This window comes from Bufo gargarizans, chromosome 1, assembly GCF_014858855.1.
Source record: "Bufo gargarizans isolate SCDJY-AF-19 chromosome 1, ASM1485885v1, whole genome shotgun sequence".
Taxonomy (NCBI): domain Eukaryota; kingdom Metazoa; phylum Chordata; class Amphibia; order Anura; family Bufonidae; genus Bufo; species Bufo gargarizans.
Genome location: NC_058080.1, coordinates 397599090 through 397622875, shown reverse-complemented (window position 1 = coordinate 397622875; position 23786 = coordinate 397599090). Strand labels below are relative to the sequence as shown.

At 40.7% G+C, this 23786-nt stretch overlaps 1 protein-coding gene across 5 annotated transcripts in view; it reads left to right on the top strand.

The window, feature by feature from the left end:
• Positions 1-23786, top strand: part of PAX5 (paired box 5) — a 269099-nt gene that overhangs the window by 208937 nt on the left and 36376 nt on the right. For all 5 annotated transcript variants that reach the window (XM_044270849.1, XM_044270841.1, XM_044270823.1 and 2 more), the window contains one exon: positions 6046-6147. In XM_044270849.1, the coding sequence (XP_044126784.1) occupies positions 6046-6147 (102 nt within the window). The remainder of the gene's footprint in view (positions 1-6045; positions 6148-23786) is intronic.

The window sequence follows — 23786 nt, the reverse complement described above, 5'->3', positions numbered from 1 at the left end:
CCTGCACAGTGGTAACAAGGCATGATGGATACATGTTCTTATTCTGTTTACGCCAAATTCGGACTCTACCATTTGAATGTCTCAACAGAAATCGAGACTCATCAGACCAGGCAACATTTTTCCAGTCTTCAACAGTCCAATTTTGGTGAGCTTGTGCAAATTGTAGCCTCTTTTTCCTATTTGTAGTGGAGATGAGTGGTACCCGGTGGGGTCTTCTGCTGTTGTAGCCCACCTTTCTTTCCCATTCTGACATTCAGTTTGGAGTTCAGGAGATTGTCTTGACCAGGACCACAACCCTACATGCATTGAAGCAACTTCCATGTGATTGGTTGACTAGATAATCGCATTAATGAGAAATAGAACAGGTGTTCCCAATAATTCTTTAGGTGAGTGTATATACCAGTGTTTGGATAACACCTCACGCACTTCTCTTGCGGCCCCATCAAAGGTACCTATCAGGCGAATTTGCTTATCCATTCTCTCTATTTTATTAGGGTGGAGAAGTTCCGTTCGACTCCTCAAACGGGCTCTTTGGTAGGCTATTTTGAGAGTCGATTCCGGGTAGCCTTTTTCCCTGAACCTCTCACGTAGATCATCAGCCTGCACTTTATATTCCCTCAATGTGGAACAGTTCCTCCTCATTTGTAGGTACTGTCCAGTAGGGATGCCTTTTTTCAAAGGAAGGGGATGGTGGCTGTTCCAATTTAGTAGGGAGTTAGTAGATGTTGGCTTTCTGTACGTTCTGGTCTGGAGTTTCCCCCGCGCCCCTCTCATGATTTTCACTTTTTACAGGGTCAGCTCACCAACAGGCCTTCACCTACAATCTTTTTCAGGGTCAGCTCACCTGAAGGCCCTCGCATATAATTTTTTAGAGGGTCAGCTCACCTGCAGGCCCTAACCTACAACCTTTTACAGGGTCAGCTCATCAGCAGGCCCGCACCGTAAATCTTTTACAGGGTCAGCTCACCAGCAGGCCCGCACCGTAAATCTTTTACAGGGTCAGCTCACCAGCAGGCCCTCGCATATAATTTTTTACAGGGTCAGCTACTTCACCTACAATCTTTTACAGGGTCAGCTCACCAGCAAGCCCTCGCATATAATGTTTTAGAGGGTCAGCTCATCTGCAGGCCCTCACCTACAATCTTTTACAGGGTAATCTCACCAGCAGGCCCGCACCTCATATCTTTTAAGGGTCATCTCACCAGCAGGCCCTTGCATATAATGTTTTACAGGGTCAGCTCACCAGCAGGCCCTCACATATTTTTTACAGGGTCAGCTCACCAGCAGGCCTTCACCTACAATCTTTTGCAGGGTCAGCTTATCTGCAGGCAAGTGTTGATTGCTCCTGGTCCCCGCACTATCCGGTGTTCGGAGGGAACAGTCAATGGCAGGCGGGGACGAGCCTCCCTAGCATCACTTGCGATGCTAGGGAGGCTCGACCCCGTCCCCGCCTGCAATTGGCTGCTCCCCCTTAACGACACCGGATGTTTTCATTGGTGTGCAGGGAGAAGCAGCGGCGGCAGTGCCGGGACCAGGAGCGGTGCAGAGAGCAGGGTAAGTATATAACCTGTGAGGGGCCCGGAACATGGGGAGGATGTTTCTGAAATCAGATAACCCCTTTGATGGTGAATACCTCTTTCAGTAGGATAATACCTCCAGTCTTAATGTAATGGTTTGAGGTACATGATAAATAATGCAAGATGTTGATTTGGCATTCAAATTTCCCAGATCTCAATCCAGTCAAGCATCCGTGTGATCTATTGGAAAAGCAAGTTGAGATTGACTTGGTGCCAAATACCACAGGGCACCTTTAAAGGTGAAGTCTATGCCTTGATGGATTAGAGCTGGTTGAGCAGCATGAGTGGGAACTACACAATATTAGACAGGTGGTTTAATGCTGTGGCTGATCATTGTATATGCTATGTGAAGACTGTGTGTATTAAGTATGCCAATTTGGCAAATAAACTTATATGGTAACATACAATAAGGCCTTATTCACATGTCAATGGATACGTGAGTGGTCCATGGAAACCACAAATAGCACATGCTTGTGCTATGTTTATAGTACAAATATTCACATATAGTAATAGATAAAAGAACTCAACATGTTCTGGAAGTGTAAATGAACTATAAATTATATAAAGCAAATTATATTAACCCTTTCAAGACCAGGTAATTTTCAGGTTTTTTTACAACCAGCCCTCCCAAAGCCATACCTTTTTTCTTATTGCATTCACATAGCCGTATGGGGGACAAGATGTCCTTTCTAACAGCACCATTTATGGTTGCATACAATGTGGTGTGAAGTGGGAAAAATAATCCAAATGGTGTGGAATTATAAAGAAAACAACACTATTCTGCCACAGTTATGGGTTTTAAAACTGACCTGTTACTTTTATTTTCTGGGTCATTACGATTACAATGATACCCCACATGTATAGTTTTTATTACATAAATCTAATAAAACAAATTTTCCCTTTGCATTAAAATATTTTAACCCTCATCATTTTTTGCAGGATGATCTATAATTTTCATTGATAGAATTCTGGGGTTTATATGATTTTTTGATCCCTTTTTATTCAATTATTTGTGGGAGGTGAAGCGACCAAATAACAGTGAATTGGCCATTTAGAATTTTTTCTGTCTTGCTGTTTGCCGTATGGAATAAATATTTTAATAGTAAGTATATTTTAATAATATGCCCATAATGTCATTTTTTTTTATTATTTAAGTATTTGTATCTTAATTTTGGTGAAAGGTGGGTGATTCAAATTGTAATATTTTTTTAAATATTTGAAAAACTTTTTTTTAACACTTTTTAATAGCTCCCCTAGGGAACTAAAGCAAGCAATCATTAGATTGCTTCTATAATAGGAGTCTATTAGAATTACACTGTATTCCTATGGAGCCCTGCCACATCACATACATTAGTCCCAGGTGCCTTCTGTTTATAACAGCAGGCACCTGGCGACTATGGCGCCTCCTCTGCACACGAGCGGTTGCCATTTTTAAATGCCCAAATGCCAATGTAAACTTATTTGGGTTGTCGGGAAGGGGTTAACCAAATATGGCTGAACATCATACCTAATTTATTCAACATTTGCCTGGATGACCCCAACCTTGGACATAAGATTACTGCATCTGCCAACATATATTGCTATCCATTAGCTGTCACTCTAAATGCTTATGTTTGAGAAAATGTCACAGTTTTACTAAAGTAAGAAACAGAAGACTGAGATCTACTTACAGTTTCATTGTCATAAAAATAAAAGGTAGATATTGTCTCCCCATGTGCACCCTGCAGGTGTTATTCACAGCACACTCGCTGGTTGTAATCTAACAACATGGGCATTTCAATTTTATGTGACGTGCTTGGCTTATTTTACTGCATATTGGAAAGAAAAAGATGTATTAAAGGTTGAGAACATGAAGCAAATGACAACTACCTCCACTGTGCTCCAACTTACCTATGCATGATTTGTACGTTGTGTATTTGCGCTATACATAGCAAAGCGGCAGAGAAAAAAAACAATCTACCATAATGGAGAGCAACACCTGGGGAGACAATATTATTGTGCTTCTCCTAATCTGAATTTTATGGCTTGTATAACAGATTACGGTACTTGCAGCTTTTTTAAGCAAGAGTCACAGTGGACATCCCGAGTTTCACAATTTTTACTGCGAATTCTTTCCTCCGGTTGACACATTCTCCTGGCTGCTAATTTCATGCAGTCACTTAAACGTGATGGATAATTGTGTTCTGCTTATCAATGTTTAATTTAAGGCCTGTTCTGCCTGACCCATATGCCCTCTGCGAATGCCATGCCTCGTTATTGATTTCATGCCCACACCTGTGGCATTACCTAGCTCATAGAATGGGCATGAAGCCCTTGGATTTAACGTGGTGGGGACTAATTAAGATAACAAAGTTGTTACAAATGGGCTTTGTGCCATCTATGCCATGCATTAAAATAATTGGGCGAAGAGTTGGATCTCTGTGAGTAAAGTGTATTAATTTTTATATATTTACAGAGTCTAGCTGGAAGCCAAGCAGCATGTGCGTCCCATGCTGCCCAGAGACATTGTTAATACTGTTCATGGGTGCCTGCTGCCTCAGTAATTATAGACGGCACAAATATCTTCTTGGACAATGCAGGGCTTCATCAGAGAAAGCAAATATTCACCACTCAGCTTATTAGGAGAAATAAAACAGGAGCTGTTTGGTGAAAATGTTTTTGAAGAACATCTTCAACATTAAATCTTTAGTGGAGAGATTACAAATATCTTCAATATGTGGCCAATTTTAGATGTAGGCTTTAGCTTTAAAGTCTATTTAATATAAGGATATATTTATATAAGGATAAAACAAGGGGTAACAACCCGAAATTAGTTGGTGGCAAGATCAGAGGTGTTTAAAAATATTCTTTTTGCAGAAAAAGTGGTAGATGCTTGGAACAAACTTCCAGCACAAGTGGTTAGAATATCTGATGTATACCAGCCTGGGATAAACGTGTATTTATACTAAGAGAAAAATAAAAAGGAAATAATAAAAGGGCAGACTAGATGGACCACACTGGCTTTTTCTTCCGTCATTCTTCTATGTTTCTATGGTTACAGGCCTACGTATAAAAAGTTAATTAGAAAGATCTTTATTATGGCTATTTATATATTTGTACAATATAATTATATTACCTCAAAGCTGTTCTTTTCCAAACAGAAGAATCCCAAATTTGATAATCTGTCTTGGTACTGAAATTCACCCATTACCTTGTTCGACCACATCTGCATTCTCTCTACTTCAACAGTCTACTGTCCTTCTTATAGACCGGCGGGCAAAATTGTACACAATATTCTCACTACTGATTTGTATAGTGGCAAAACTATGAAGGCAATCTATGAAGTCCTCTACTTCTGGCTTTGGAAAGGCGTAAAATAGGACTTTGTGGCGTTTTGGGCTTAGTTGCGGCAAAATTTGAAAAGTGGGCAAGAAAGTTGGCATGGTCATCTGTGAAACTTATTTAAGCCAGATTCATAATTTGAGACTTTTTAAAACATCAAACAATTGTTGCATTCTTAGTCCAGTAAAGGGGTACTGTAGAAAATGGAGAAATATGTCAAGACAGAAATGGTAGACTTAAAGATGCACCATTTTTATCAAACATTGGAGGAGATTTATCAAAACAGGTGCAAAGGAAAACTGACTTAGGCTACTTTCACACCCGCGTTTGGTGCGGATCCATCATGGATCTACACAGATGGATCCGTTAAGATAATAAAACCATCTGCATCCGTTCAGAACGGATCCGTTTGTATTATCTTTAACATAGCCAAGACGGATCAGTCTTGAACACCATTGAAAGTCAATGGAGAACGGATCTGTTTTCTATTGTGCCAGATTGTGTCAGTGAAAACGGATCCGTCCCCATTGACTTACATTGTGTGCCAGGACGGATCTGTTTGGCTCAGTTTTATCAGACAGACACCAAAACACTGCAAGCAGCTTTTGGTGTCCGTCTCCAAAGCAGAATGGAGACTGAACTAATACATTCTCAGCGGATCCTTTTCCATTCAGAATGCATTAGGGCAAAACTGATCAGTTTTGGACCGCTTGTGAGATCCCTGAACGGATCTCACAAACAGAAAGCCAAAACGCCAGTGTGAAAATAGCCTTAGTTACCCATAGCAACCAATCAGATTGACCTTCTGATCAAGAAGATCAAGTTCTAAGAAATGAAAGGTCTGATTGGTTGCTATAGATAACTAAGCCAGTTTTCCTTAGAACCTATTTTGATAAATCTCCCCAGTGTGTGAGATTTGATAAATTTGGTGTAACTCCTGCAAAGCTGACTTAAAAAAATCCCCTCATGATAAATCTGCCCCTCTGTTCTTATTCTCAGCATCTATGCTTTTTTAAACGCATCCAATGATTTTATTAGCCTTGGCAGCAGCTGGTTGCCAACATTTATAAGGGATATCTAAAAGCATGCCTGGCATTTGTGAGATTTCGCATTTTCGCATTTTAATTTGCTGTGCTTTAATCTCTAGGTCGTGATTTGGCAAGCACAACCCTCCCTGGATACCCTCCACACGTCCCCCCTGCTGGACAGGGCAGCTACTCTGCTCCAACGCTGACAGGAATGGTGCCTGGTGAGTTTGCAATTACACATGTAGCAAGATATACTGAGAAGTCTGTATCTGAAAAATGTAAAAAACAAATTGAATGTATACGGTTCACATGTTGTCACATGTCTGCAAAGCATGTTGCCATTGTATTACAATATATTAGGTGGGGGCCTTGTTAGAGATTTCTCATAGGGCCCAAGAGCTCCAACTTATGGCCATGATCCCAGTATAACAGATAGAGTCTAATATATGCTATGGAAATGATAAACATATATAACGACATATAGCCCTGTAATATAAGACTTCTAGCTTTAAGCTGGGAAATGTTGCTTTTGGTTGTTTTTGGTAGCAGCCCCCAAGTCCTTCAAATTCTTGAGTCTTTCATATTATGACTGCAAAACCTGGACTAGAGATGAGCAAATTTCATAAAATTCGATTGGTTACGATTTATCCAAATTGTCCAAGAAACTCGATACAGGTATGAAATGAATTTACCGAAATCAAAAGTGCTTTAGTTTAAATCTCTTTCCTATTGAAACAAATCTTAAGAAATTCTACCGAGTGAGATTTTTTTTCAAATACTTGGGAAGAATTCATAGTTCTACTGACCTAAACTTATATTTCCACAGAGCCCTATCTATTCTAAGTATGGTTCAGTAGAACTGTGTGGGATCAGGATTTTGCATCTGAAATAGGAACATTAAAGAGTCACTGTACTTTCACACCATTTCATTTAATAGAGAATAGTGTACGAAAATTTCTAAATCACTTCATTTAAAAAATCTGCCTGTATCTGCAGTGCCTTTAGGTCCCTTTAAGAGGGTTCAACAGTTTCTCGCTTTGTGGTGATGCCAGTTGCAATGAAGCTACAAGGGCACAGGGCCTCTTTTAGTGATGTAGTGTTGGATGGTACCCAGGTGTCAGAATGCCAGAGTTGTGTAGGGTGGCCTAAATGTCACTAATGGTGTTGCATGTGTCACGGTGCTCCTATTTGGATACATTGGAACCCCAGGTGTTGGCTCTGATGCATAAAAAGGGATAGTTGATGAAGAGGATGATGAAATAAATTGAGTCCAGACCTTATGTTGAAGTTGATAACAGCATAAACGTTCATCAGGAAGCAACCTTCGAACTTTGTCTTGGTTAGCAGCAGGCTTTCGGATAAATTCTGGCAGGCAAATGCACTTGGCCCTGCTACATCTGTTGCTCTCTGGCTCTGCTGTACTGACAGGCTGGCTATGGAACTCAGCTTCTTCTTTAGGCTGCACTTTACTTGGTAGGCTGATCTGTATCTAGCTTGGTCCAGGGAACTTTCTTCCTGGCTTCAGAGACTCCAAGTTTCGGCCTCCATGTCCAGCAGAGCTGAAGGTGCTCTAGCTGGCTTGGACACAGCCTTCCCCTAGCAGTGGGTAAGCTAGACTAACTTAAACTAGCTAAAATTCTCCCTCTCTTAGAGAGAGTACTTGAATGGAAAGAAGGGTTCCATTCTAGGTAAAATAGCTCTGCCCTTTATGCCACCATCTGCTGGTGAACCAGGTATATTACACTTGAACATAACCGTTGCAAGGAAATGGAAATACACATGTTGCAGGCCCTGAAAATCAATACATAGGGTGACATTAGGTTAACCATAGGAGATAGTAGAGGGGTTCGGAAGGTGTTAATGCACCTCTGGGGCGATACAAATCCACCTGAAAAAAAGCTATAAAGTCATGGCCACTAGGGGTCTCACTTCCACACCTAATTTGCAGTCCACTGCCTGTTGTCAGGCAAGATACATCCATAATAACAGTGACAGCTCAACTGATATGGGGGCATGTCAGAACTAGATAAGATTATGAGCCTGATAAAAGAACTGCTTCTACACAGGTTTTGAAGAGCAGAGGAGCCTCCTGCCTTTTTGTAAGTGTAGTTTATCCCTCCTTATCTGTTCTGTGAGCTCTGAAGCTAAAAAAAACTATAGTGAGAAGTAAGGAAAAAGACGTCAAAGCAGTACAGTGGTGGCAGATTTCAAAGAAGGGATATGCCTCCTGCTTCTGAGTGAAATGCATCTAGCAGTGCAGCTAAAACAGGAATAATTTAGGCTGATAAAGACATTAGAAACAGCTCAAAAGAGACACATTCCTTCACAGTTATGACTGTACAAAGAAGCACAGCCATTATGTAAACTTTTTTTAAAACTCAGGTATGCTTCAAAATGAACTCAATTAAGATCGCCTGGGACTGTCTTCATGGTAATGTTTTTTGAAATGAGAAAAAGGCATACACCTACAAAAAACAATACCTGCTTTATAATGTGATGGATTAATATCTACAGTTTGAAACAAAATTTTATTTTTAAACAATAAGAACGGAAGGGTTATTGATGTTGGCCCTGACACCTTAAAGTGGAACATCAAATTAGAATAACATTTTACTATTATTATTTTCCCTGAGTCCTGGAAAAGGTTCAGAAGATATGCCAGCAAGCACTTCTCTTATGTTGACAGCCAAAAGAAGTATGAATCTAATCTGAAGTCATTGAAAGGTTGTCAACACAGCTGATGGCAGCTGCCCAATAAACCATAATGACAACCTTTCATTGAAGGTAGCTTGCAAGCTACTTTTGGCTGTCAGTCTATGTTTATATTTGTAGCCATGCTAGCAGGCACAGTTTTTCCCAAAATGTGGAGTTTCTGGGAATGCTTGTAATGTACAGCAGACATTCTTAGGAGGGGTTGTTTTTCTGTATAACATGAAGCTTATATAAAAACAGACAAATATGTAACAATTTATATTCACATAGGTATTATTGGTAATTGCTTGTTTCAAATATTTACTAGAATTCTGGTGAAAGTTTGTTGATCCAGAAAGTTATTCTGATTGCCTGATTGGAGTCGGGAAGGAGTTTTTTATCCGCTAAAGTAAAGAAAATTGGCTTCTACCTCATGAGGGTTTTTGCCTTTCTCTGGATCAACTTTGTAGGATATCAGGCTGAATTGGATGGACGGATGTCTTTTTTTCATTCTTACAAATTATGGGGGACATATATCAAGAATGGTCTATACTGCCAAAGGATGTTCCAAATTTATGCAGAGGCACACGCCTTTCATATATTTGGCACCTCCTCTGGACGTGCCGTGCGAAAAACTTAAAGGGAGCCCCCCTGACTTGAGCATTGGAGCAGTTTATGCTCCAATGCTGTACTTTGCTCTGCGCTAAATCGTGCAGGGCAAAGGCATTTTTTGGAGTTCCGGTGATGTACCGGGCTCTCCATGGGGCTGCCAGGCAGAGGCTTCTGTCCAGCAGTGAACCCGGTGATGTCACCGGCACTGATGGGCGGGCTTTAGCGCTGCTCTAGCCCGTAAAACGGCTAGGGCAGTGCTAAAGCCCACCCATCAGAGCCGGTGACGTCACCGAACACACTGCTGGGCGAAAGCCTCCGCCCGGCAGTGTGTTATTGTAAATAAAAGAGCCCTTGCGCTGCGTGATCCAGCGCAGGGCAAGGGAGCGCATCAAAGCATGACATGCTCCGATGCTAACATCAGGAGGGCTGCCTGGGTGAAATTATGGGTATGTCCTGGTTCAGCTCTGAACCCGGACAACCCCTTTAAATCTACGGCAGCCTCCTATTTGCCATAGATTTAAGACTTTATTCACACCAGTAAACTGGAGTGAAGAAAGATAAATGTGGCGGTCCTGCAGTACCACCCACTCCCTGCCCATGGCACGCTCCCTTTTCTCTCCGCCTCTAAAAGGAGAGTGAAGGAGGAAATGTTGCAAATTTTACCGCACAAATGACATGGGACAAAATTTGTGACCAATTTATGCCACGTGGCATAAATAGATTAGTAAGCATCCCCCTACGTCACTATATTACTATTCATAGATTAATTAATAGCCGAAATGTCTCTTCCTGGTGGAAACAATGCCATGTCAGCAGCCATTGTTCCTCATACAAAGCATTTAGGGGCACATTCATTAAGACCGGCGTTTTAGACCCCTGCAGACGGTGGGCTGTCGGAGTTATGAAGAGGTGTCGGTCTCTACATAACTAGATCTACTGCTGCTTCTAAATGTAAGCAGGCGTAGAAAACGGCAAATGAGCCACATCTCCGCCCACGCCAACCCCACTTAGATCTGGCATGAGCAGGGAGGACCTTTGCACAGCAATCTGCACCAGAAATATGCCTAATATAGCCGTATTTCTGTTTAATAAACGACCCTCTTAATCGTTTGCATTAAAGTTATATGGTAGATTTAAAATACCAATATTATACCTTGCTGGTCAATAAAGAGCAAATCAAAGGGTAGCAATTAAATAGCAAGTTTTTCATGGTTACATACTGAAAGTAAAAGAAAAAACCCATAGCATAGTAAAGCATTACAGCTATCTAAACATAAGTAAGCAACGCAAAGTGTGAATAAACAAAAGGTTCAGTGTTTAGAAGAGAGAGAAAAAGCAGAGCAGAATAACAGTGCATTTCTCCACTCTTTGGAAATCTCTATGCATTTGTAATAACAAAATTACCATAATTTGCTCGTTAACGCAGCTAGATCAGTCAAGCATTGTTCTAAACATGCAGAGGCCGTTCCTTGCTCCAGATCTGCCAGAGAGCTAAGCATGGTGAAAATTAGCATGCAAATGGTCCTAATTCAGCAGCCGAGCTGTCAGACCCACACTCTCTGCCATGTTTCCTTTGAGATTCTGACAGAAGTGGCCCAGAAAACCCACCCTTCAGGATTCTCATCGAGAGAAGCCGCAGGGGACACTTTATGAATGACAGCTCAGCTTGTATCAGTCAACTATATGAGAGCATTGTTATCTCTACAAGGGGTTATTGTGCACAGTTAAATAAATGGACCCACTGGTTTTGCAGGACTGTCCCCAAGGGATTGGCAGGTTTTGGTTCTTGTGCTTACAATGCCATTGTCGGAAGTGAATATGATATATTTATTATATTCTATATATTTAGAGGTAGACATATCAACATATCACATTGTATCTTGTGGAAATCAACATCTACATGCAAATAAACATGCTGCATTATATGACAATTGCTATATATGTTTTACTAAATTGCTTTATATGGGATCAAGCTGTTAAAGGCAGCTTCTCTTCTATGAGAATTATATCACACAAGTCATGTATCGAGATTAGTGAATTTCCTGAAATTCATTTCGGTTTTGATTCTATTGATTCGGCAGTCAGATTTGATTCGGCAGTCAGATTTGATTCCTTCTGAATAAATTTGACCCGACTCAGTGCCCCTGTTGGCCTGAAAATGTGTGTATGACACCCCATTTAAAGCTATTTAATGCCAAGACAGCATTAGTAATGTCAGAGTGACAGCAACATAAATGGCAGTGGCTAAATGGATGGTAGCCGGTGGTATCAAATAGCCTGTTTAAAAACACACTGAACTGTTGGATTTGTTATGTTTTGTAAAATAAAAAAGGCAGAAAATTATCCCTTTTTGGGGCAAATGTCTGCCGGTGTTTATACACCTACGGTGGTATCGGAAGAAGCACTGGCTTGTTTAAAACAAGTGGTTACAAAATAATTCTTTTTTGGGGAATGGCAACAGGTGTAGTTACTTTAAATAATTAATGATCATTCTGGAAAGTGAAGAAGCAATGATTTTTTTCAAAAGCCATCAAAAAAATGATCCCTTTTTGGAAGCAGTTCCAGGTTTGTTATGCTATCCATTGTAGGGTTCCCAGCAGCAGCAGTACAGTATGGAGCATGATGGAGAAGGCAGGTAATGTGCTGCTTAGCAGGTAATAGTAGCTGCAGCAGCAGAAGCAGTGCAGTATGGAACATGATGGACAAAGTAGATGTGCAGCCGTGTGGAGGTAGTAGTAGCATGAGCCAGAGCAGTAGTAGCTGTGGCAGCAATACTTTATGGAATATAAGGGACAAGGTAGGAGATGTACAGCTGTGTAGGGTGGTAGTAGCAGCAGCAGCAACAGGAGCACAGTATGGAACATATTAGACAAGACAGATGATTTGGGGCTGTGTTGGACCCTAGTGGTAGTGGCACAAGGAGCAGCACAGTATAGAACATGATGGACACAAACAACAAAATAATTGAGCCGGTGGAAAAAAGCCAGTTCCCACTGTCAGCAGTAGCAGCTCTATTCATTGGCAATAGCTGCTGGTATGTGAAAATCCATGCCTGATTCATTTCCTCAAATGTAATGTTTTCCAAACTTGTAACATAGTAACATAGTACATAAGGCCGAAAAAAGACATTTGTCCATCCACTTCGGCCTGTTATCCTGCAAGTTGATCCAGAGGAAGGCAAAAAAAAACTGTGAAGTAGAAGCCAATTTTCCCCACTTTAGGGGAATTAAAAATTCCTTCCCGACTCCAATCAGGCAATCGGACTAACTCCCTGGATCAACGACCCCTCTCTAGTAGCTATAGTCTGTAATATTATTACGCTCCAGAAATACATCCAGGCCCCTCTTGAATTCCTTTATTGTACTCACCATCACCACCTCCTCAGGCAGAGAGTTCCATAGTCTCACTGCTCTTACCGTAAAGAATCCTCTTCTATGTTTGTGTACAAACCTTCTTTCCTCCAGACGCAGAGGATGTCCCCTCGTCACAGTCACCGTCCTGGGGATAAATAGATGATGGGAGAGATCTCTGTACTGACCCCTGATATATTTATACATATTAATTAGATCTCCCCTCAGTCGCCTTTTTTCTAAAGTGAATAACCCTAATTTTGATAATCTTTCAGGGTACTGTAGTTGCCCCATTCCAGTTATTACTTTAGTTGCCCTCCTCTGGACCCTCTCTAGCTCTGCTATGTCTGCCTTGTTTACAGGAGCCCAGAACTGTACACAGTACTCTATGTGATACATTTTAACAAAAATTAATATCCCACTGTGACTCACAAAAACAACATCTCAGACTGCAGGCACACTCTGATGAAATGATGAAAATGATAAAATTAAAGAAGAGGTATTTTTGCAGGTATTTTCTGATCTGCTAGAAAGGTAAATGATGTACAGTCGTGGCCAAAAGTTTTGAGAATGACACAGATATTAGTTTTCACAAAGTTTGCTGCTAAACTTCTTTTATATCTTTGTTTCATTAGTTTCTGTGATGTAGTGAAATATAATTACACGCACTTCATACGTTTCAAAGGCTTTTATCGACAATTACATGACATGACATTTATGCAAAGAGTCAGTATTTGCAGTGTTGGCCCTTCTTTTTCAGGACCTCTGCAATTCGACTGGGCATGCTCTCAATCAACTTCTGGGCCAATTCCTGACTGATAGCAACCCATTCTTTCATAATCACTTCTTGGAGTTTGTCAGAATTAGTAGGTTTTTGTTTGTCCACCCGCCTCTTGAGGATTGACCACAAGTTCTCAATGGGATTAAGATCTGGGGAGTTTCCAGGCCATGGACCCAAAATGTCAACGTTTTGGTCCCCGAGCCACTTAGTTATCACTTTTGCCTTATGGCACGGTGCTCCATCGTGCTGGAAAATGCATTGTTCTTCACCAAACTGTTGTTGGATTTTTGGAAGAAGTTGCTGTTGGAGGGTGTTTTGGTACCATTCTTTATCCATGGCTGTGTTTTTGGGCAAAATGGTGAGTGACCCCACTCCCTTAGATGAGAAGCAACCCCACACATGAATGGTCTCAGGATGCTTTACTGTTGGCATGACACAGGACTGAAGGTAGCGCTCACCTTTTCTTCTCCGGACAAGCCTTTTTCCTGATGCCCCAAACAATGGGAAAGAGGCTTCATCAGAGAATATGACTTTGCCCCAGTCCGCAGCAGTCCATTCACCATATTTTCTGCAGAAGATCAATCTGTCCCTGATGTTTTTTTTTTTGCGAAGTGGCTTCTTTGCTGCCCTTCTTGACACCAAGCCATCTTCCAAAAGTCTTCGCCTCACTGTGCGTGCAGATGCGCTCACACCTGCCTGCTGCCATTCCTGAGCAAGCTCTGCACTGGTGGCACTCCGATCCCGCAGCTGAATCCTCTTTAGGAGACGATCCTGGCGCTTGCTGGACTTTCTTGGATGCCCTGAAGCCTTCTTAACAAGAATTGAACCTCTTTCCTTGAAGTTCTGGACGATCCTATAAATTGTTGCTTGAGGTGCAATCTTAGTAGCCACAATATCCTTGCCTATGAAGCCATTTTTATGCAATGCATTGATGGCTGCACGCGTTTCTTTGCAGGTCACCATGGTTAACAATGGAAGAACAATGATTTCAAGCATCACCCTCCTTTTAACAGGTCAAGTCTGTCATTTTAACCCAATCAGCCTGACATAATGATCTCCAGCCTTGTGCTTGTCAACATTCTCACCTGTGTTAACAAGACGATTACTGAAATGATCTCAACAGGTCCTTTAATGACAGCAATGAAATGCAGTGGAAAGGTTTTTTTGGGATTAGGTTAATTTTCATGGCAAAGAAGGACTATGCAATTCATCTGATCACTCTTCATAACATTCTGGAGTATATGCATATTGCTATTATAAAAACTTAAGCAGCAACTTTTCCAATTTCCAATATTTATGTAATTCTCAAAACTTTTGGCCACGACTGTACTCTGTAGTAAATATAATCTTCTTACCAGTGACTGTATTTGTAAGTTATCCCCTCCCTTCTGCTTCTCAGCTGTGTCATGTGACCAGCAATCAGACTAAACACAGCATCTTATGTGTGGACAGGAAGTTTGTTTCTCTATGTATTCCTATGGGAGCCTCAATGTCAGTCTCATAGGAATGAATAGGGAAGTAACCGAGCTCCTGTCCTGTGTCAGTTGGGGATCAGAGAGTTGGTCACATAACACAGCTACAATTAGAAGGGTGGGGATAGCTCACTAATGAGAAGATTAACTTCACTACAGATCACATCATGTACCTTTCTAGCAGGTCAGAAAATGAAATTTTTTGCAGGACTTCTTGGTTACAGTCCATTGTAATTGCAATGCTTATAACTATTAAGCAGCATACAATAAAATTGAGGCAGCCTGACTGTTTTTGGTTGTGTATTATGTGATGAAGATTGGGGTGATTCACATTAATAATAAATTGAGCTGCCAGTCTGCTCGAGGCAGCTTAAGGCTGGGTTCACCTCACTGTTTCGTTTTCCGTTCTATGGATCTGTCAGAAGAGCAGAAAACCCCCCAAAAATGGATCCTGTAACTTAATCATTTGTTATGCTCAGTTATGCACATTTTGCATCCATTTTAGCTATTTTCATCTGAGATTTGTTAATTCAAAGAGAAAAAAAGTCCACTGACATCACAGTTATAGTTCCTCATGACTGTCTGAGGCTGACTGCAAGTCAATATTGACAAGCCTGCTAGAATGGGGTGATGTGACCACCCTTCTTCATCTTCCACTGGTTACTTCAGGTCTTTTCATAAAATTTCTATAGGATTGCCTTGGCCATTCCAAAACTTTAACATTCCTCTTTAATTATTCTTTGGTACAATGGCTTGTATTCTTATGGTCTTTGTCTTTCTACATGACCAACATTCTTTTGAGATTCAGGTCACGGACCGATGTCCTGACATTTTCTTTTAGAATGTGCTGGTATAATTCTGAATTCATCGTTCCATCAATGATAGCAAGTTGTCCTGGTCCAAATGCATCAATACAGACCCAAAGCATGTCACTACCGCCACTGTATTTCACAGATGGGATGAGGTTTTAAAGCTTATCGTTTTAACCAAAAAGTTCTATTTACCATATTTTTTGCCCTATAAGACGCAGGTTTTAGAGGGTGAAAATAGGAAAAAATATTTTGAACCAAAAGATGTGCTTTTGGTGGGTTTTGAACTAATAGTGGTCTGTGGATGACACCATTATGGGGGATCTGTGGATGACACTGTTATGGAGGGGATCTGTGGATGACGCACTTTTATGGGGGATCTGTGGATGTAACACTGTTATGGGGGATCTGTGGATGTCACACTGTTATGGGGGATCTGTGGATGACACTTTTATGGGGGATCTGTGGATTAAACTGTTATGGTGGGATTAGTGGATGACACTGCTATGGGGGGATCTGTGGATGACACTGCTATGGAGGGGATCTGTGGATGACACATATATAGCTTCATCCACAGATCCCCCCCATAACAGTGTCCCTGTGTAAATACTGACCCCCAATACAGGGGGTGGAAGCCGGCAACTGATGTTGGAATCGCGGCGGGGCCCGCTGCAGTCACTGTACTCTATTACACCGGGCCCCGCTCACCGCAGTCTTTATATGTAAAGTGTAGACATGGGAGGTTTGTTAAAGTATGACAATCCTCTACAGTAGTAGCGCAATCCTCTGTAGTACTCACTATGAAACTCCAGTAGCAGGCAGGCCGGGACCGTAACGTCACTCACTACGTCCACCGCCGGCTCCGCCTGCTTCATTCATAAAGTGGGAGGAGCAGGCGCGTGACGTAGTGAGTGGCGTTACGCTCCCGGCCTGCCTGCTACTGGATTTTCATAGTGAGTACTACAGGGGATTGCGCTACTACTGTAGAGGATTGCCCTACTTTAACAAACCTCCCATGTCTACACTTTACATATGAATACTGCTATGAGCGGGGCCCGTTGTAATAGAGTACAGTAACTGCACCGGGCCCCGCCGCGATTCCAACATCACTTCCTGGCCTCCAGCCCCTCCTCCCTCCCCGCTTATACATCGCAGGTCATGCTGTGCAGCATAGCGGCCGGCGATGTATCAGCGTCACCAGTGTAAAAATTGCAGCATTTGCCTTATAAGACGCACTGCCATTCCCCCCCACCCACTTTTGTGGGGAAAAAGTGTGTCTTATAGGGCGAGAAATACGGTAGGTCTAATTCCTCCACAAAAAATTGTTCCAATACCGTTCTAGTTTGTCCAGTTGATCTTTAGCAAACGACAGAGAGGCAACAATGGCATTTATGGAGAGCAGTGGCTTACTCTGTGCAATCCTGACATAGTTATATAAAAGAATTAGGTTTAAGGTGCCAATATATCCTAATCCCTAGCATAACTGCTACTTGCTCACCTATTTACACTGTAGCATAAGTCGGTGCCTCACTGCTGGGTTTTTCCCCATTGGCCAGAAAGATCAAGTATACAGCTAATAAGAGCAAATATGGTCCTGGAGATGTAGGGTTGCATGTGGCTTAAAAGTAATATCAATAGAAAATGGCAGACCTGACTTTGGGAGTTGTTTTGTGGAATTTTAGAGGTTACAGGCCAGTCTTTATTACATTCTGCACATTCTGCACAAATGTCATCCATTTCTATAGTTGCCAGTTTTGTTGTGAAGTTAGATGCTGTGTGATATGATATTCACTTATCCACTTATTCTTCATATAAATACAGTAATTTTGCACTACTTTAGTTTATTAGTGAACCATGTTAATTTTCTATGCACATATTTGCTGCATTCATGTGTAATACTTGAATATATATAAATACTTGAAATATCTAAAGACAAAAAAAATATAAAGATAAATATATTTTGAATTGCAATGTCCACAAACTATGTTGAAAGCAACATTAAATTTTAATATGAGGCAACACAGGTCAAGACTAGCCCAGCAGATTCACAGCAAGGTATATCCTCCATAACTTCCATCTCATTAGTCATAAGTGACATTTTTCGCATTAATGGCCACTGAACAACGAAGCGGCATAAAAACTTTTACAATTATATTGCAAGAAAGATACTCATTATATTGTAATAAATATAACTTCAAATGTAAAAAAAAGATAACAACAACCAATGCAACCAATGCAACATATTACTATCCACATGAAGAATTTTTTATTTATTTATTATTATTAATATTATTATAACTAAAAGCAACTTATTTCTAATTGTATTTGTATAATGCGCTACCATGTGGTTAACTCTCTGTGTTTCTTGGATCTTGTTCAAATCTCATACACAGTGTAAAATTACATTTCAAAAAATTGCGATAAAAGAAAACATTTTTAATAAATGTCTTGAGAAGAGACTTTTAAGGGGAACATGATTAGCCTATACAAATATATAAATTGGCAGCACAAAAAGTATCGTCAAAAGCTATTAGTGTTGAGCGAAACAAAGGGGAATTTGATCCGAATTTCAGGAAAAATAAAATTTGCCATGAATACGAATTTATTGGTGCTTTGTGGTAACAAATCATTTTTCCAAAAGTGGCAGTAAAAAAAAAACAACATACTCACTTCATCCATTTGATTGCGGAGAGGCCGTCGTGGCTATCTTGATTGAAAAAAATGCACCAAATCTTCCACACGCTGACGTGTGATGTCATAGAAACATAGAATGTGTCACCAGATAAGAACCATTTGGCCCATCTAGTCTGCCCAATATACTGAATACTATGGATAGCCCCTGGCCCTATCTTATATGAAGGATGGCCTTATGCCTATCCCATGCATGTTTAAACTCCTTCACTGTATTTGCAGCTACCACTTCTGCAGGAAGGCTATTCCATGCATCCACTACTCTCTCAGTAAAGTAATACTTCCTGATATTACTTTTAAACCTTTCAACCTGTCACCACGTCAGCTCGCTGGCCAGGCGCAGTGATGCCAGCAGTGATCAAATGTATGAGGTGAGTATGTTTTGAAAAAAATTCCTGATCAGCATTGAACGTGACATCTGAGGGATTCAATGAAGGAGAACGGCGCGATCCCCATTCTCCGTCATTGCACCCGCTACATAAAATTTAGTACAATTTGTGATGAAGTACTTCATAATGAATCCGAATTTCTTGTCGAAGTTCACCAAAGCAGGGGAATCTAATTTTTGAAAACTTTGCTCATCACTAAAATCTAGTCTCCAGAAGCGCTAAGACTTCTTTACTGTAAGAGCTGTGAATCTTTGGATTAATCTCCTTTAGGACATGGTCACAACAGGAACAGTTCATGCCTTCCAAAAAGGCTTGAATTCTTAAAATAAATAACAGTAATTAAACTTATGAAAATGTATAGGAGTCGTGGTCTCACTTCCCTTTTCTAAAATTCACATCCCCACTCATCCCTTGGTTAAATTTGATGGACTTTATGACTTCTTTCAACCATATTAACTATGTAACTATGTGTGTACTGTAAATAATTGAGAAAAGCTTAGTGTCTATAAGATAGATAGACACACATACTGTATATACATATTTAATATGTAAACTAGCTACGAAGGAAATGAAGAAAAAGCTTATTAATCTGAAATCCTTAAAATTTCCATAATTACAATTCCCATTTTGAGTAGGTAAAGGTAGCTTTTAATGAACTTTCATGTGACAGCTGTTTTATGGGTTTGGCCAGTTTAAAGAACTCAGTAAGGATCACTATATTTTTTTAAAGATTTGCTCATGTAGTTGCGTACCTCATGTAATCTTCCCCATGTTTTTTTTTTTCAATTTGGACTCTCCTAACTGATTTTCACCACGTACACAAATCGCTATGAAAAGTAGCACCTGGGCCAGGACCACATCACTGGCAGCTAACAGGCTAAAAACAGATTGCTTACCCCTGAACCCTATGACAGGCTCATAACACTGTTCACCACCAGAAAATGTGTATTTTTGCTTGGTTGTAAATAGAGATAAGTGAATTTTGGTTGACTTGGTTGGCAGATTCGATTTGTTCCAAATAAATTCAACCTAAATCAAATGCCCCAGTCACTCTGAAATGTTGTATATGACACTTTGAGGTCTCTGAGGATAGTATCCAAGCCTTTCAAAATCTTTAATGTGAAGACAGCTTTGATAATGTCAGTGACATGTATGGTGGGACCTGAACGTTTCTGAACCTTATTTTTAAGTATTTTCTATATGTATGTAAACATTTGACCTAAAACTACATCAGATTTTCACACGTCCTAAAAGTAGATATGGATAACAAAATCAAATAAATGAATATTAGACAGTAAAATAAAAATAAATAAAAAAAGATCCAATATCACAAGTATGTGAACCTGAGCTTTCAGTATCTGGTCTGACTGCCATTAACAATAACTGCACCTAAACATTTCTGCTAATTGTTGATTAGTCCTGCTCATCAGCTTGGAGGAATTTTGGACCATTCCTCTATACAAAACAGCTTCAACTCTATTATGTTGGTGGGTTTTCTCCCATGAACTGCTAGCTTCAGTGTCTTCCAGGTCAGGATTTTGACTTGGCCATTCCAAAACTTTTACCTTATTCTCCTTTAACCATTCCTTGGTAGAACGTTGTGTGCTTAGGATTGTTGTGATCTGAACTCCTTATCTGAAGTACTACTCATGTATTACTGCAGATGATATTCCAAGGTCATGGTGACAGATTCTCTTTAAGAAATAACTTTGATGTCTATGCATATTGGGTACTCTGTGTATAATGATTTAGTATTGCATCTGGGGTGGACCAACCATGGGATCAACAACGACAAATTGCATCTTGAAGATTTTGCATTTGACTACACTTGACATGGCATAGAGGAGGGTGTTGGGAGTGATATATAGATGAGCAAAATGATTCTAAACAAATCAGAATTATAAAAAAAAATCTTAATAACCAATCCAACGTTTTGGCGATTCAATTCAAATCAATCACTCAAAACAGTGCTCGTTATTTTACATTTTAAATACAGTACACTAGAGAGGGAAAGAGGGCAGGGAAGATGAAGGCGGAGGTCACATAACCCCAAGTGGGGCCCTGACTGGTGCCTTGCAGTCAGCCTGACAGCCAATCAGAAGGGAAGATATTGGACTGTCTATCAGGCACTATGTTAGCTCCCAAGCAGAAGCGCAGTCCTGAGCTCAGCCACTAATGTGATAGGATGCATCTATCACAGACACAGCAATTAGACACACAAGCCATTTTAGGGCCTTACATAGACAGTGTTCAGAATAGGAAAGATATATTTAGTTAGATAGATTGAATTACTTGATAGACAATTTTCATCATTAGGAACAGGAGGTGTATTGTGTGCCTGCTACATCCAGGGTTGAATACAGACTCTGCTGCACTGCACACTACACAAGCTTTTAAAGAGACAGTATTGTTTTTTTTTTATGTGCAGGAGCCAGTCTTTTTTCTGAAAACTTGTTGCAAACCTTCTACAGTTTTAAAGTAGTCAAAAGAGTATTTTAGTTTCCAACAGCAGCGTGTGTTTTGTTCACAGGGGTTGTCCAATTGCACCTTTTTATTCAAAAACAACCTGTTGCAAAGTTTCTGCAGTTTATAAATGTACAAATAAGCGTATTTGAGTGCATCAACAGCAGCATATATTTTGGTTGCAGGGGGTGTACAATGGTGCCTTTTCCCGAAAAAAATAACTTGTTGTAAAGCTTCTACGGTTCACAAGTGTGCAAATAAGGGTATTTTAGTTTCTCAACATCAGAGTATGTTTTGGTCGTAGGGGTTGTCCAATTCCATCTTTTTTCACCCACAAACCTGTTGAAAAGCTTGCACAGTTTATAAGTGTACAAATGAGCGTATTTTAGTGCACCAATAGCAGCGTATATTTTGGTATTAGGGGTTGTCCAATTGGGCTTTTTTTTAAAAAAAAAAACCTGTTGCAAAGTTCCTCATTTAATATTCAGTGTACCAAACTTATGACTTTTCAGAATTGAAATATGCTTTATAATAAAATGTCTGCCAAATTACACAGTAGAAACTGTAGAAAAAAAGACATGTGCCATGTCATTTGTGAGTAAGAATGTGGGTGGCTGCAGTACAGCAAACAGCAGCAGCTCAGTTGGTACTAGCTGTACAGTCAGTAGTAGTAACAGGTGACCGTCCTCCCTCGCTTTTGGTAGGCGACAGATTATTATTGAGAACAATAAGGATGAAATTGTGGATTGGATGGCTCTCTCATCATCTCAGTCACAGGAAGATGATGTTAATGTCACCTCTAAGCCTGACATGGTCCCTTTGATTGTAACAAAGTGCATTCCTCCTGCTCCTCCTCTTTTGGCAACTCAGAGAAGTCTTTCATTTACATAATTTGTGTCTTCACTGACCCTCCGAGTGAAGCAACATTTTTTTTCCTAAGATGAGCCAGCAACACTCCATGTCCAATTAAAGATACTCAAGATAGTCTTCCTGTTGATGAGTTGTGTGAGAAAAGTCAGTGTTTGGACTGCCATGAGGAACAGGTTCAGGCAGAGATGGGAGACCTGATGACTGAAATGCATAGTTGAGTTGGTGGCTATAGTGGCTGTAATGACACTTGCAGCCATGGTAATAGTGATAAGGTTTTTGGTAGTTGTGGTGGTAGTGGCACTTGGGGCAAATACAGAGGAGGGAATCATGTGGGCAAGGAGTCCATGACATATCACACTCTGAGAATAGTGGCGAAAAGGAGGATGACGATGATGATATGATGATGATGGTGTGTTGGACAGATTAGATGGTGACATCAGATGAGGAGGATGGTGGAAGCAGCAATAAAGAGCAGAGTCAATGTACAGCCAAAATATCCTTAAATCTGCCAGGGCCAGATCTGCTGCTATTGTGGTCAGCTTGTGAACTGGTTATGCCACTGATACTGCTCGTGCAGGGTCAAAATGTATCAGATCTAGGCCAAGCTCGGAGTATGCATGCTGGTAGTTCAACATGGGCATCTCCCATGTATCAATTTTTCTCCACTGTGCCTGCAGACAAAACCATTTCTGTGTACAAGATAGGTAGGATGAAAATAAGCCTTGGGTATTTAAACACAAATGTAGGCACCACTGCTCAATTGCAGCATATAAGGCAGCATCACCAGATCCAGTGAGAAAATTGAACTGGACAGCAATTGGAACAAGACTGTTCCCTTCTCCCGATCTTCTTTCTGGTAGCCAGGCCACATATGCAGAAAATACATTGTCGTTATCATTGCCCTCATCAGCTATTGCTTTTTCTGTCTCAGAATACTTTCCCTCCTTGTTCTTCACTACGTCATCAGTCATCCATAATGGAATGTGTGTCCAGGAAACTACACTCACCTAAAGAATTATTAGGAACACCATACTAATACGGTGTTGGACCCCCTTTTGCCTTCCGAACTGCCTTAATTCTACGTGGCATTGATTCAACAAGGTGCTGATAGCATTCTTTAGAAATGTTGGCCCATATTGATAGGATAGCATCTTGCAGTTGATGGAGATTTGAGGGATGCACATCCAGGGCACGAAGCTCCCGTTCCACCACATCCCAAAGATGATCTATTGGGTTGAGATCTGGTGACTGTGCGGGCCATTTTAGTACAGTGAACTCATTGTCATGTTCAAGAAACCATTTTTCCAGTCTTCAACAGTCAAATTTTGGTGAGCTCGTGCAAATTGTAGCTTCTTTTTCCAATTTGTAGTGGAGATGAGTGGTACCCGGTGGGGTCTTCTGCTGTTGTAGCCCATCTGCCTCAAGGTTGTGCGTGTTGTGGCTTCATAAATGCTTTGCTGCATACCTCGGTTGTAACGAGTGGTTATTTCAGTCAACGTTGCTTTTCTATCAGCTTGAATCAGTCGGCCCATTCTCCTCTGACCTCTAGCATCAACAAGGCATTTTCACCCACAGGACTGCCGCATACTGGATGTTTTTCCCTTTTCACACCATTCTTTGTAAACCCTAGAAATGGTTGTGCGTGAAAATCCCAGTAACTGAGCAGATTGTGAAATACTCAGACCGACCCGTCTGGCACCAACAACCATGCCACGCTCAAAATTGCTTAAAT